At 36.6% G+C, this 12,243-nt stretch overlaps 1 protein-coding gene across 1 annotated transcript; it reads left to right on the top strand.

The window, feature by feature from the left end:
- Positions 1-168: 168 nt before the first annotated feature.
- Positions 169-9,409, top strand: LOC145764926 (membrane progestin receptor gamma-like). Its single transcript, XM_082576630.1, has 8 exons — positions 169-358; positions 1,355-1,486; positions 3,097-3,245; positions 3,625-3,801; positions 4,096-4,255; positions 4,857-5,038; positions 6,832-6,955; positions 7,220-9,409. The coding sequence occupies exons 1-8, from the start codon at positions 279-281 to the stop codon at positions 7,359-7,361; spliced, it is 1,146 nt and encodes a 381-aa protein (XP_082432756.1). The 5' UTR covers positions 169-278; the 3' UTR covers positions 7,362-9,409.
- The last annotated feature ends 2,834 nt before the right edge of the window (positions 9,410-12,243 follow it).

Consider the following 12,243-nt stretch of genomic DNA (forward strand, 5'->3'; position numbering starts at 1 on the left):
CTTTTTCAGTACCGGTACTGTACAAAGTTCTGTACAAATTCAGTACTGAATTTTGAAATCAAGTAAAGACAGATTTCGCAGCCAGTATTTTACTGGCCATAGCGTTAGTGAAAAGTATTTTTCGAGTTCTTTAGTGGTTAATTTTTTCAATGCAACATGTTTAGTCCGCAGCATTTTTTAAACAATGACTGTTGTGTCCACTAATCTCGCTGCTGTGCTTTTGTTTTAAACATTACACTTCCACAAGTCAAATAGCGTTCAATACTTGAGAAATAGTAATGAATCAAGTCAATACAATTGCTCAGGAAACACTGGTTACGCAAAGTTCAAACAAGTGTTCGTCTTCACTGAATGATACGTGAGTAGATTTTAACTTTACTGGGAGTATTCTGGATATATAAGTAAATTTTTTTAACTGTACCCCCTTTGATGAAAAGGGCATAAGACCGTTTTGCAACAATTTTTTTAGATTTAACAGTAGGTTGCCCAATGCCCCACTCATAAAAAAGAGTTTGGTACGTGTAACTTTTAATTTACGTGTAGCCTAACGTTTTTGAAAAGGAAAGCAACTGTCAGATGCTGACGGTTTTTGAATGTGACGAGCAGTTGCCTTTTATTTTGACCTTCCAAAGATAGCCATAAAATGACGAACCATAGGGGTTGGTCACCACCACATATCTGGAAGTGAGGTTTCGCTCCAGCCAAGTGTCATTGAGTTAAAGCACTCTTTTTCCTATTACCAATTACCTATTGATTTTTAAAGTTCTTGAGAGTGTGTGCTTGTGTTTGGTGTTTCGTTGTGAAGGGAACGAATGTCACTAAAATCAAATATCGATTAGTGAAAGCTTTCTCGTCTAAACATTTTCGTCTTTCAGCCAGCAGCCACTTCAAAACTTTATCAGCTTCAAAACACGAGTGAACTCGCGGCTGAGTACCCAGCTGTAAGCCTACTTGTTCTGTGTACCGCTCTTTGATTTAAACATTTTTACGACGCCTTACGCTTTAACGTATGGCCTTCAATAGTATTGTTCACCACTATTTGCAGGCTACTAAGCTGCTTATGAGGAAGGCCGTGAAGTTGAAATGACTTGGGCGTGTTCTGTGTAAATGAACCATTTTTTGCGTAAAAAACGTTAATGAAAGAGACAAGCTGGTTATATTTTTAACAAAACATTGTGCAAACTTAGTAGGTTTTACACGACAAGAAACATCGCAATCACCTGAGTTGCAAAATTAAATTATTTCTTGTAACAAGCATTCAGCATCTGAACCCGGAGTTCAACAATTTTTACAAATCTATGCGCTTTCAAAGCTTTCATTATGATATTCACAGTCACACAATCTTATTTTATAGATCGATCTGGATCAAATGGCTGTCCTCATTTGGCCTCCAATCACGTTCTGACACGTCATCGCATTGTCACGAGCCACATATACATCATGGTTACAGACCCAATCCTTCATGCTTTGCTTATTGCATAAAAAGGTGCGATATATACATTACACTGTAACCATCATTGTGAATACTTGATAGGCAAGCATAGATTAGAAGAAGCAGACGGTTATGATTCTTATTGGACGAAGCAGATTGATATAGAAATGAAATCGTTTATGTTTATCAACATGCGGCTGCAATGCATTTTTTCTTTAAACTTATATATACTGCATAATAATATGACCATTATGTTATTACAAATCTTTATGGTGTATATCTTATTCTTTAATTATGACATAAAAAAAACTAGTAAAATATTTGTGTATATATTTGACCCACGAAAAGCCTCAAGTCTTTATACTTATCCTTTACAAAGTCATGCTAGACTTAATAATAGAGAAAATATAGGTGACTGTGATATTAATATAATGCTTTTGTTACGTGGGGAATGTTTTATTTCGTTCTTTCTGATCAAACGACCAAGCATAAGGTTGTTAAGGTAATATTCACGGTATACAGTTTGTTATTACTACAATAGTTTGTTATCATTTGTCCATGAATATTTTATGATCAAATAAGGAAGAGCGTTTAATTTCGAGGAAAGCTAAAAGAGTAATAACAAAATTACCTGACACACTAGCAGCATGTTTTTTTTCAGTTGATGACAATCTTCTCCATTCAAGCAGTTTTTAAGCTTTTTATTTTTTCTCTACCTCGTTTTCTTTTGAAAAGTTTGAAGCTTAAAGTAAAAAGCTTCCTTAATAAATTTTAATATCTGAAACGTTGAAAATTTGTATATATTTTTTTTTGGCAGAAATACGATTTTAACAATTTCACATTGCTATTGCGTTATTGTAACCTAAAATTTTATTTAATAAGCTACATCAAGGCATAGTCTATCAAAGGATATTTCTTTCGGAATCTTTCCTATGGTTTAAAACTCTATTATTCCTTTTTGGAACCATTGTGATTATTTTAGGATAGCTCTCTTGACTGCGCAATTAGAAAGGCAACCCTTCCTTTTCATCTTTAAGTTCAGTTTCAGTTCTTTTTTTTTTGATGGCGAATAAACAAAAATATACACAACACAATAAACAAAAATAATTCGCACAGAAAAGATGGCAGCGAAAAACTAAAAGGTCATCAAAGTCAGTTGCCACCCGAACGTATAAGCTAAGCAAAACGACCTGAAGTACTGACAGACAACAAACGACGACGACAAACTGACTGAAGACACTTTAACAGCACTGAAGATGAAAAAAATTCAGTTTTCGAAACGTTTACTAAACATGAGTGTAGGCTAATGTCCGTATTTTGGACCAATAGAATTCGTCATCGCTTAATTGGTCAGTTCGCCTTATTTGTCACTTTTTGTCGGTCCCGGCAGAAGTCAAGGCTTTGTTAGTCCGATGATAAAGATTCAAAACCAAACCAAGTCGTTGTTGTTTTGACCTGTTTGCATAATTCGTCACTTTTTTCTAATCCCCTTGAGGTGACGAATTAAGCGAATTTTACTGTATTTTGATTAGATTAGTTTTTCTACTCCAAAACACGAACATAAGACGGCAAAAAGATACATTGTTGATTTATTGTAAAAGAAAAACAAAATTATCAGTCGGAAAAAGTTGTTCTTAAATTTGTTTCTACTGACATTTTCACAGCGCTTTCCATCCTACCAATGAAACCTTGAATGTTTGGACTCACGCTGTGCCCTGTTTTATGATGATTCAGCATTATATCAACTTTGCTAATTCACATCTACCCGATCTCTCTGATCCATTGCTTTATCCCTATTGGTTTATGGTAGCAGGTAAGGTAAATAGAAGTTAACACAAAGACTAGATAACGTAATGTTGCGAGCATTCACTTTTGCTGCAGGGAATTTGGGTTCGATTCTCTCAATTATCAGCCGCCAACAATAGTGACATGTTTTAGTAAAAAAAATTTTTGGTCACAGTTTCGATTTTTTTTCAACTAATGCCACTCGGGTATCCTTTAAGGCCCCGATGAAGTATATGAAAAGTACTTGAAGAGATATATTTTATTTTCAAAATTTAAAATCTCTTCGGAAGTTTCTAACACGTTTGACTTTTGAACACTTTTAACACCTTCGCATCACTGTGCAATGTGCATTGTGCAACCTTTGGGTTGATGCTGCCACGTTTTTATCCAAGTATTTTCTTGTTCAGGTGTTATTTTCACTTTGCTTGGCAGCACGTGTGCCCATCTATTCAATTGCATGTCACACGGTACTCGTGAAGTTTGTTTCTGCTGTGACTACGGCGTAATAGCGCTCCAAGCGATAGGTCTCACTTGCACCTTTACATTCTATTTATGTCCGTATTCTTGTCTTTTACAAGATTCTAGTAAGTACCAAAATAATTTATGAAAATTGTCGTGTGACCAAGGTAAACGAAATCACGGTGGTGACTGTTTGCTGTCAAATTGCATCGCATGTGAAGTGTAAGAAGTTAAAAGCATTCCAAAAAATTTCAAGTCACAGGGATAATGGTTTGAATAAAAGATCTTTGACGTAGAGAAAAATGGCTTATGTGCCTTGGAGTTTACACTAAGCATTTAACCAGGCTAAAATCTTGAAGCAGTTTTTGTTCACCAATGATTTCGAGAGCTCATATAAATGCAAGTCATTTTTATTTCAGGTTTTTTCCCTTTGTTTTATGTTATTTTGATGATAGGCAATATCTTGTCTGTTGTGAGTGCTTGTATCACACGCTACCCCAACATTCCCCATCGGGACTGCGTTAGAGTTGCCCCTTATGTTTTTATGTACACCATGCTCAACATTCCATGCGTGCACAAGTAAGTGTTGCTTATATTCTGTATGTATAAAATGTGTATGCGATAATTTGCAATTTGCATAGAATTTCAACTGGAATCAGTGAAAGTTATGACAGCAACATATCAGGCATGAGACACTTTGAGACTTGGTCCTCTATTTCTTCACTGAAAATCGGGCTTTTTCGAATGCAGTCTTTCTCCTTGCTGTAGAAGATTTAGAATAAGAGTACGGGAAGACAAGGAACTAGTTTTTGTGTCCACCTTCCATCATGTAAGTGGGTGTCAGGCCGAGATAGTCACTTGCTCTTGAGCGGTTTCGAACCGTTGTCCTTCGAATGTCGTACCAGGGCTCTCTTCACTCGGGTATGCAGCCAAATTTTGACTACGTTTGTCTTCGTCAGCTGAAGACAGTAGACACACCACTTGTTACTATCAACTGTCTCCATTCTCTTGTCAGCAATAAACGTTTTCACTCACACAGCTTATCCTCTGTCCATTGTGTCCAATCCATTTGATGAAAATGATTTCTTAAATTCTATAAGGCTTAAGGTTGAATAGGCTTAATCTGTTTTTGTGCACTGCGATAAAGTTTTATTTGTTGATACACCAATATACTTTTCAGATATTTTACTTTTCAATCCGAATCTCAAAATTCTGACGTCCCGGCACACGACGGTGACGTCAGCCCTGCCTGTGCGTTTTCAACGTCATCGGTTGCCGCGTCATATTACGCAGTGCTCAGCACAGTCATGTTGAGTGGGGCTGTAGTGCAAGCATACAAAGTGCCAGAAAGATGGTGGCCAGGTGAGAAGTTACTTTTTAGTTATATGCTGTTAGTCAGCCTTGGTTGATGTTGGAATATCATAGGACACCCTTGCACGAAGAGGTTGTGAACTCGTCATGTCCGCTTCGTTAGCTCAGTGGTACGCGCCCGGCTCAAGATCACACGGCGCTGGTTCGACTCTCGGGGTGTGCGCTTGAGCAATGCATTTCAGGACTGCTCTCCATTCAGCGGCACCTAGTGAATGGAATAATTCCCCGGCAATAACACTTTAACAATTGAAAACTTCACTCTGTCAATCTCGGTAACCGCTCTGCGTCAAGAGCCTTTACAAGTATGTGAAACAACCAGGAATAACTTATCAAGGCTTTGTCAGTCCGAGGATAAAGATTCAAAACCAACCAACCTACGCCATGAACTGTGGGCTGAAGACAATCGTCATATTTACCATGATAAGCTGTGAAAGTAGTAGTAGTAGTAGTCCAGTTTTTATCCGGTGATGTCCCCGTTACCGAGGGTGGCCGGATTCACCTCCAAGTGCCGCAATCGTCTTCACACCCTGCCTCCACATCGATCTGTCTAACGCGTCCTCTCTTGTCAAGCCCACCTTGCTGCTTTCTTCCTCAACTTGCTTTTTCCATGTTTTCTTTGGTCTTCCTTGTTTTCTCCGACCCTCCACTCGCAACTCCAGCGCTCTTCTCAAAACATCATCTTCATCCCTTCTCAAAACATGCCCATACCACCTCACTCCATTCGCTTTTGCCAACTTATCAACACTCTCATTCAACCCAAGCAAGCTCATAAGTTCTTCGGTATTCCTTTTGTCCATCAGCTTTACACCACACATTGCTCTCACCATCGCTCTCTCAGGGAAAGGGAAAAAAATATATAAAATGGCATCATGTCATATAGTAGCAATTCTTTACCGTAGTGACACATCAATGACCACCAAAAGACAGTCAAGAAGCCAAGTGACACAGAAGTGATATAGACATAGGCCTACTGTTCTTCAAGTCAATACTCTCATAATCTTTTACACTTGATAAGGACTGGAAACATTAGGCATTACAAAGTATACAGTACTATTAATAATTAATACACTCATGGCCACCTGGAGATCCGGCCTGATTTGTCACATTTTGCAGATTTTGATTACAGCTACTGCTGGTGTTTGACTGACATTTTTTGAGATGTTTTTACTTTTTGTTGTTTCCTAATGACATAAAACTTTTTTGTTGCTTTGGGGAAGCAGTAGCAAATGAGAAAAAGTAAGTTGAAAAACGCAAAATCAGACTGTTATTGAAAATTAACAGTCTGACTAAAATCTTCGAAATCAAATTTTCTTTGTTTTTCAACATGTGAGAATGTTAAAACCTATTGTGTCATCTGGGGAAAAGAATAAAGAAAGCGTAAAAATCTAATTTTTAGAAAAAATTATTTAAACGTTCTCCCAAAGTTAGAAAAACCTGAAAATTTCTGCAAAATGTGACAAATCAGGCCGTATCTTTAGGTGGCCATGATACACTATATTATATACACAAAATATACGTAGATAGGTTTAACAGTTGATTCAAGCAGTAGCCTAATAACTTTCTAATAGCTTGCAATGTTTACGTTTTTTTAAGGGCTGTTGAATCTGAGTCGTAAAGTTAGATGCTTATGGTCTCTCCATGGTCCTTAAAGAACTGAAGATTTACAGTTGGATGTTTTTGGTTTGCTTCCACATAAGCTGTCAAGATCCCACTGCCTTTAGCTTCTGGCGTGTAATTATGGCTGAGCTTTTCATGGTGACCACATTTTATCTTATTTTTTTCAGGAGTTTTTGATATTGTTGGGCATTCCCATCAAATTTTTCATCTCTTCACTGCCACTGGCTTATACTACCAGTCCATTCTCATTGAGCAATCCTTGCTTGAGGCTGTTGCCATGCAAAAATCCGGGTATGCCAATTTAACTAGTAACCGTTCATGCACAAACATATGTGAACAAATTTAAACGATAAGTAGGATCATATTTGTAATCTCAAAAAGGTTTTCTGGGACAATTGATGAATATTAAAACCTAATATTGCCAATAAAATATATCACATACACACACTGTTGTGGCCTTTTTTTTCTGGCTATCTTAGACTGCTTGTAGCTCTAAGTTTTGGTTATAAAGTGTTGAGATATGTTTTCTGACGATATGACATGTACCTTTTTCAGGTTGCTTCACCCAGAAATGCTCAACATCACTTTGTTCACAAGCTTATTTATTCCATTAGCCATTGCCATTTCTTCCCTAGGTGCTGCTCTGTACTACAGTCTTGACTTGTACAACTTCCATGCGAAACTTAAAACTGCATGAAAGACAATGTTGTTTGTCTTTCATTTTGTTTTTTTGTTTGTAAAATTAATGTAAAAGTATAAGCTATATGACTGAATGCACTAGGCTACCATAAGTAAACTTCGACTAAATAAGTCTTTTATAATGAGCGATCTCGATAGAGCATTTTGGATGGTTTGTTCTGTATCATCAATATTGCAGGCATGGCAATTAAAATCGCCATTTTTAACCACATCTTCTTTTGGGCATTACTACCCTATAAGTTCACGATGTTTCTAAACTAGTCAGGAATGTTACTAGAGCAGCCGCTTTTTGCTTTCATCATTCAAGACCTTATAAATTGAAACCACTGCAGAAAGATTGTCTTGTTGACACCTTTTACCTCAATGTGTTTATCTTTGTTGTTTCAGCCAATATCTTTTGCATTTACCGATATGACAGTGATTCCCACCAAACTGTAATTGGTGTGTCACGAATACAAAATATGTATACAATACATAGGCTTTTTAATATTTATAGTATGTAATATAAAATATTATATATTTGTAATATACAGTATATTAATATAATATTTATACTACATATGAAAATTGTATATCACATGTAATTCACTGTGAATTAATTTTAGTTGAAAAACGTTTGTTCCTACACGTTTGATATTTTGCGTGTTAAATTGACTCATGTTAAGGACATACACGCCTACACCTTTCAAAATATGAGCTGATGTAAGCTTATTTTTTCAATAAGTCGCTCTAATTGTTGAAACTTTTATTTGCATTTTTCATGAACGTATAGAAAATGTACACTTGCATTTCTGTATAGTGTACCGTGTACATTTGTTTTCTAACTTCACTCGGGTTTGCTAAATCCTATTTTTTCTTCCTAATATTATTGATAAATCAGTGCTAATGATGCATCATAATAATATAATAATGATAAACATAAAAAATAACTAATAAAAAACTATTACAATAAAATTTACAATTAGTTAAATTGTTAGTAACAAGTAATAGGCTACCGGTAATGATAATAATAATTAATAAATATTAATGATAGTGATAATGATATCAGTTATTTCGTGGAAATCGAATGAGCAGTCAAGCAATGCTTCACGCCTTTCATGATCTTCATTCACATGTTAGTCAATGGATATCCTTCTATCCAATACTCAATATGTTTGATGTAATTTCACCCCATCAGTTTTGCATGGTGTCTTAAAACGTTTTGTTGAAGCAATAAAAAGTCGTAACTTAGCCTACCTAAAATCATAAATAAATAAAATCGGTCAGGTTCTGAAACTGGTAGGCTATATACTAAATGGTGAAGCTGTCATCACCGCAAAGGGGGCTTCTTCAGTTGCAATACTTTGCTGGGAGGATGACTAGTCCTCGCACCCGTTGGTCGACGTTGCCTACATGCGAGAGTGGGAGCTCCCAAAGTTGAGTTGGTCAGAGAAAACGGATCTAACTGCTTCGTGCCAAACTTCGCCTAAGGTCGCTTTGATTCTCCTCTGTCAACCGGTTGATCATCCTTGATAACCTATGGCCTTCCTTATCAACTCCCTTCATTATGATCTGCTTGGCTTAATTAACCAATCAAAGCTTTCGAAATGTTGCTTGCCAAGTCTCAATTTTTAAATTTTATTTCCCACATTTTCTTTGTTGACTGTCTCAAATTTGTGTTTTAGTAAAAGTTCCAGCATTCTCGTTCCGATTAGAATTTGTATTTTTCCCTTTGTTGCAGGCCTACACCAAGACTACTAACGCACAAACCTGGTCTAGAATGATACAAACTTTGCTTAATGTAAAATTTCAAAAGGGAAACATTGGATATTTTTGTTTGTTTTTATTAATTTTTATTTATTTTCGATAGTTTTATTTTTATTTGGTGAATTTCATTTAGAGTCTTTAGACTAATTAGAATTCAAAAAAAAATTAACAAACAACAAAATTGTGAATGAATGAAGTTGGCAAATGAAAAGGCTTTTATTTGTAGGCTAAATAAGGAACTTCCTTTGTTTCTTTGTGCAGCCTAATGTCAAAGTTTGTTATTTGTCAAAGCAGAGAAATTGAAAAGGATATAGGTTATAAAAAAGGGTTTCCTCTTGTGGCGGATAGATTATTTTCAAATAAAAAACCAAAAACTTTTGCTCACTGGGTTTAACCTACGCTGATATTCGGCCCGCGATTGTCTGTTTTCATAGTTATTAAACCCTTTCGTGAAACATATTCGTGATCTCTGGTCAAATGAAGCAACCAACCAACAGGGAAGCTCGCCTATGTCTAGTCACGAACCCAGGAGTTAGCAATTACTCCCACTTCTAAAACACAGAAAAGTGACTTTATTCACGATGTACTTATAAGGTCAGATTAATGTTGACCTACATATGATTGTTTTGTTGGAATAGCCACTCTCCCCTAAGCCTACTGTATTTGCTGGCCCCCCCGCCACTGAATGTATCCGATTACCGGCACTACATTCAGATTTGAGAGAGTACAGTTAAACTACACGGCCTAAATCTAGTAAGCTAGAACCTTCTTTCAAAGTAGCCTTAGAATTATACTTTATTAAAGCAGAATTATTGCAGCATTTCAAAAGTGACACAATGTATGCATGACGATAAAGCTCATTTGTGGGATTTACGTTAAAAACATAGTTCTGGTTGGTGAAGAAAGATCGTATTGACAAACATTTACGAAGAACTGTTCACGTAATAAACTTTGCGCAGGATCAAACTCTCAGGTCTTCAATACGCTTGAAAACTTTCGAAGAATTGACAAAAACTTTTTGAAAGGTAAAAAAATTATAGAAAAGAAAAAGTTACGGCAGAAGAAACATTTTGGCTTCGAATCGCGATGATCAGGACAAAGTTATTTTTGTTTTGCAACACTGAGAGTTTTTATGTTAGACAATTCAATATCTACTTGTCAACTGTCACTATAAAGTAGGGATGATATAATCGAAAATAATCTAAACCAATTAGACTACGCAACGCAATATCAACTCAGACAGCAAAATCCATCGTTTTTTCATTGATTCAACGTCTGGAGACTGCAATGCAAGAATAAAGAATTTTGCTGTCTGAAAATTAATGTGACTTTCAGTCCGAGTAGCTCATCAGTTCTACCTTCATTTGCTGATTCAATGACTGCAGACGTTAAATAAATAAAATAAACACTGATTTGCTGGTTGGAAACAGGCCGGTAACTTATTCTTTCGTTCAAAACCTTGCCTGATTTAATTTGCAGTTTATGCGCAATTCAGCAATACAGTAAAAAAAAGCATCAAATAATTATTTGAAAGCATCTAAGTCAGTTTATTTAAAGGGATGATTGTCAATAAAACCAATTGTTTACAATTCAAAGACTACATCAGTTGACATGTTACAACAAAAAGTTCAAGCGATTGCCATTTAACTTTTTGGCATCGCGAAGCCCCAAGGGAGGCAGATAGCCTGCTCTGGAATCGTCAGGGAAACCCACATAACAAGGACAAAACGGTTGCACGTATAACAAGGATGACAAAATTGAAAGTTATCTTTCAGCAAAGGAACAAAATCATTTTCAAGCAGCAAAACTTCACTGCTCAAGTGATGCAATACTTTTTTCAATTTAACATCATTGACACCAAATGCAGTGGAATCAATAGCCGTAATGTGACGACTCGGTAATGAAATATAGCCTGCACAGTGTTGGGATTTAATCTAGTTAAGAACTGGTTTGCTTTGACTAAAATTAGCTGCACCTGGCAACCCTTCATACGGTGATTATTAGGTCCACTCAAAAACGTTGGTCAAGAACCGGTTCTGAGAACTTTTTATTTTTAGGAAGCTATTTACGCAAAACGACCAAATTCCACTACTGGCCTATTGTAGTTGTTATTCTTTATGGATTCTTTCATTCTTTTCTTAAAAAAATGCTACAGTTCTACAGAACAATTGATTGATTGAATCTTTATCCTCGGACTGAGAAAGCTTTTTGCAGAGCTTAATCCTGGCAGTTTCGCAAACTTGTAGAGGCTTTGAATCACTGACGCAGGCCCGGTCACCGAGATTGACATAGTGAAGTTTCCGATTGCTGATGTCTTGTTGCCGTGGAACTATTCCATCCATTAGATGCCGCTGAATGGAGAGCAGTCCTTAACGTGCGTGCACACCCCGAGAGTCGAACTAGCGCCGCTTGATCTTGAAGCTTCTTTGTTCCAGAAGTGAGGAAATTGAATCATTATTATCAGAGTAACCTTTGCAGTCTGTGTCATGATTTTGCATCTCTAAAACTAAAGAAACATAGCCTACAATACTTGATACACACAACTACTATTAACTGCATAAGCAGAATTTTCGCTAAAAAAATGATTAGTTTAAATCGCCATGGTGTGACATTCAAATACAGTACAAGAATTTACCAAACCCCAGGGTTATTTTAAATCACGTCCAGCACTCCCAATCAGAAAATATAGCCTTTTTACATTGATTCAACGTTTGCTGATGCTGCATCAACGTGAAAAGGATCGTTTGCTAGGTTGAAACTTGTGTTTCATTACACCAAGGAAGTAAAGAACCAGACAGCAAAATCCGTTATTTTTAAATTGATTCAACGTCATTTTTGCTGTCTGGGACACAACATGAATCGCAATCTAGGAAAGTTTGTTTCAAGGGAGCTGATATTGCAGGTAACGCCTAGAACATCACACAACTAAGGTGGAAGAGCCATGTCCATTGAGTCCTGTCTTTGTCATGAGTTACCAAGGGGGGTGGGGGGGGACTTATATACTAGTCCCAGGTATACAAGTTCTCTCATTTTCGCAAACCATCATTTTTTCCCGATTAGTTTTCTTTTTTCAGTTTCTCTTTCGCCTGAGTTGTGTGATGTTCAAGGTTTTTCCGATATTGCAGACAGCGAAG

The sequence above is a fragment of the Aplidium turbinatum genome, chromosome 2 (genome assembly GCF_918807975.1).
Source record: "Aplidium turbinatum chromosome 2, kaAplTurb1.1, whole genome shotgun sequence".
Taxonomy (NCBI): Eukaryota; Metazoa; Chordata; class Ascidiacea; order Aplousobranchia; family Polyclinidae; genus Aplidium; species Aplidium turbinatum.

What these genes read in the sequence shown, in the direction of transcription:
- LOC145764926 (XM_082576630.1), top strand. Translation starts at nt 279, where the DNA reads ATGAATCAAGTCAATACAATTGCTCAGGAAACACTGGTTACGCAAAGT. An exon ending in TTTGCTTATTGCATAAAAAG is followed by an intron (nt 1,487 to 3,096) that starts GTGCGATATATA and finishes ACATTTTCACAG; the next exon opens with CGCTTTCCATCCTACCAATG. An exon ending in AACATTCCATGCGTGCACAA is followed by an intron (nt 4,256 to 4,856) that starts GTAAGTGTTGCT and finishes TATACTTTTCAG; the next exon opens with ATATTTTACTTTTCAATCCG.